The 2,797-nt window shown below is 40.8% G+C and overlaps 1 protein-coding gene across 1 annotated transcript in view; it reads right to left on the minus strand.

Annotated features, from left to right (window-relative positions):
• The window catches only part of csmd3b (CUB and Sushi multiple domains 3b), a 478,068-nt gene that overhangs the window by 285,264 nt on the left and 190,007 nt on the right, over window positions 1-2,797 (minus strand). The window contains exon 4 of the mRNA XM_050035068.1: window positions 1,833-2,030. Coding sequence (XP_049891025.1) covers window positions 1,833-2,030 — 198 coding nt within the window. The remainder of the gene's footprint in view (window positions 1-1,832; window positions 2,031-2,797) is intronic.

The following is a 2,797-nucleotide window of genomic DNA, read 5'->3' on the forward strand; positions in this document are numbered from 1 at the left end:
CATTTATCCAATGATTGTCTCACTTTGCTGCATGAAAAAAACCTGCTCAGCGCTGTCTCATAGGAATGCTTGGAGGCTCCACGTCCACTGTGCTGACATGAGAATGTATGACAGGGAGGTCGCGTTTGAAAACTGGCGATAAACAGCTGACGTTTGAACATCATAATCATGATGTTAAAGTCATCCTAGCGCATGTTTAATGCAATGTAAATTCTTATTTTAATGTAAATTCAATAGTGCATATTTGACCATTTCTTCTATGAAATCTTAGGGGAACTTCAGCCTCCCTTGTTGTCTCAGAGCAATCGCCCTTGGTGTTTACATGTGTTCTAAATCACTTACATTACCCATTATGTAGTGATTAATGTTTATGTATTTTACAATGGTTCTAATGGGTTACGGTTAATGTTGTTGTAAAAGACATTTTGCACCATTAGTGAAGTCGCATACACAGTTAGTCACCTCCCACCTGTGTGGATATATCAGTTTTTGACATAACGTTGTGCTGAGGTGAAAATGAGCACTACCTGGTTCATCTCTTTGCAATCTTGAAACTCATGCTCACCACAATATATTTCTTGAGTTGAATGTAATCAAAAAAATGTTGTGAAATGTGTACTCAGTGTTTTTATGTTTATATGAAATAGAATGAAATGCTCAAACAACAAATACAAAAGTTACGTTCAACTGACATGAAATTCCTGTCATTTATTTTATTTCTGGTGTACTCAAAACTTTTATGTTACTTTATTGTACTAAACTAAAAGTTTTGGGTGCAAGCTGTTTCCAAAATAAATTAAGTTGAGTGAGCGATTTGGGGTTTACAATGCAGTTTTTCCAGCTCTCTGTTTTTGGGGGAGCTCGCATACTGGGGCACATTTATTTTGTAAATGGGGGCCAAAGAGAGCCGATGGGACTCAACCATATGGACTGGCAAAATGAAACAATGAGCTGTCAGCGGCTGAAGGTGGTATTAATCTGCAGATTGTGGGTGTGATCCTCGGTAGGATTGGTTGTACAAGCAAGGGCTTATTTACGGGTATTTGATGAAAATATTAAGAAAAGGATAATGGAACTTTAATGTAATCATTTACAATGTTTTTATTAAGTATATGACAAGTGAATCCATTTAACAAGATGTTATTTATACCTAATTTATTTTAGATGCTGCTCCAGCTGCTGTCATTTTAATATGGATTACTTCAAACTTATCTTTAAAGAGAGCTGAGCAAGACTGTACACGCACAAATGCAAGCACTAGATTTGCATCCACCTACACAATATGGGGATGTACAGTATGTGGGAACAGACAGAAGTTCTTGAAGAGTTCTTCCTCAGCATATGCACTGTTGTGCTAAAGCATACAAGGCTATGTACACAGACCATGTACACCAACCCTAGAACCCAAAAATAGACAACAGCATACAGTACACTCTGCATATTTGCCTCTTCCCACACAAACCTTTGATAATAAAGTAGAGCGTAAAAAGACACACACATACACACACACCATACAGACAAGGTTTCCTGGAATGCCTGCCTGGCTCGCTTTCACATTCACACACACAAATGCACACGTACAGTCTGTCTGTCGTTCTGTCTCTCTCACAGACACACAGAAATGAAACTGTGTGAAGAGTTTTCTTCCAAAGCATATTAAAGATATCATTATGTCTTTACCATTGTTCACTGTTATTTAAAAAATAAACTAATTGCTAGTATTGTAATTTCTGTTTTCATAATTTTGAGACACTTTGGCACATTTTTCACTTTAGAGGGAAACTCTTCACTTACAGTCATGTGCACGAACACACAGATTTTGTCGTCCATACCTCGACAAATCGGAGCAGGAAAGTCCCAGACGGCTGTGTTTCCAGCATTGGTGATGCAGGTTAGCGTGGCATGGCCGTCCAAGACGTAACCAGGAACGCAGCTGTACTGCACTCGGTTTCCCACGGCGAAACGTCCGCCACCGCTCAGCACTGCTTTGGGTGGGACACCGGGGTTCCCACAAGATGTACTGTGGAGCTCTGCAGTGGAAGAGAGAAAGAAAAAAAAATGAAAGGGAGATGGATTTAGGCTTTTTCAATTTCTTTTTTGAATTAATTGCACTAAAATGTTTAACTATGCATTTCCCCTAACTCGACCGTCACTCAACCAAATAATATACCCAGCTCCTGCTCAGTGATGCGTCCAATCCGCAGCACTTAGAGCCCCAGTCCACACACTGCATCTACCATTGAAAACACAGTTTCACAGGCACTTGCATTGTGATGGTGCCGTTTAAATACCCACACAGTGTCACGGCCTGCTCTAAAATCTTACCCCAAGCACACATATGGGAAGGTGCTTAAGCCTATAGTTCTTTATGATACATACTGCCAAGCATGCTGTAAAAGGATATTTTGACTGCACTCTCGGTCACAGCAAAGTAAACTCAGCCCCAGAGAAAGGGAGGGAGACAATATCAGAGTGTTTTATATTTAATCACATAATTCCCTCTGGACGCATTTAGAATTCCGTACCCAAGACATATGCACAAGTGTGCCTATAAACATCCGCACATACATACTCGCACACACACACATGCACACAGGGGAGAGCAAGGGAGAGAGAGAGAGAGAGGGGGAAGGAAGGGGTATTACAAGCCATAAACCAGGAAGTAGATGGGAGAACAGGGACCAACTCTGGTCTTATTGTTTGAACTTGATTGATACAACTATGAAACTGTTGAGACAGATAGGGAGTTAGGGAGGGGGGGGGGCAGACAGATTGGGTGAGGGGGAGGCAAGAGGAG

Source organism: Epinephelus moara, chromosome 22, assembly GCF_006386435.1.
Source record: "Epinephelus moara isolate mb chromosome 22, YSFRI_EMoa_1.0, whole genome shotgun sequence".
In the NCBI taxonomy this organism is placed as follows: Eukaryota; Metazoa; Chordata; class Actinopteri; order Perciformes; family Serranidae; genus Epinephelus; species Epinephelus moara.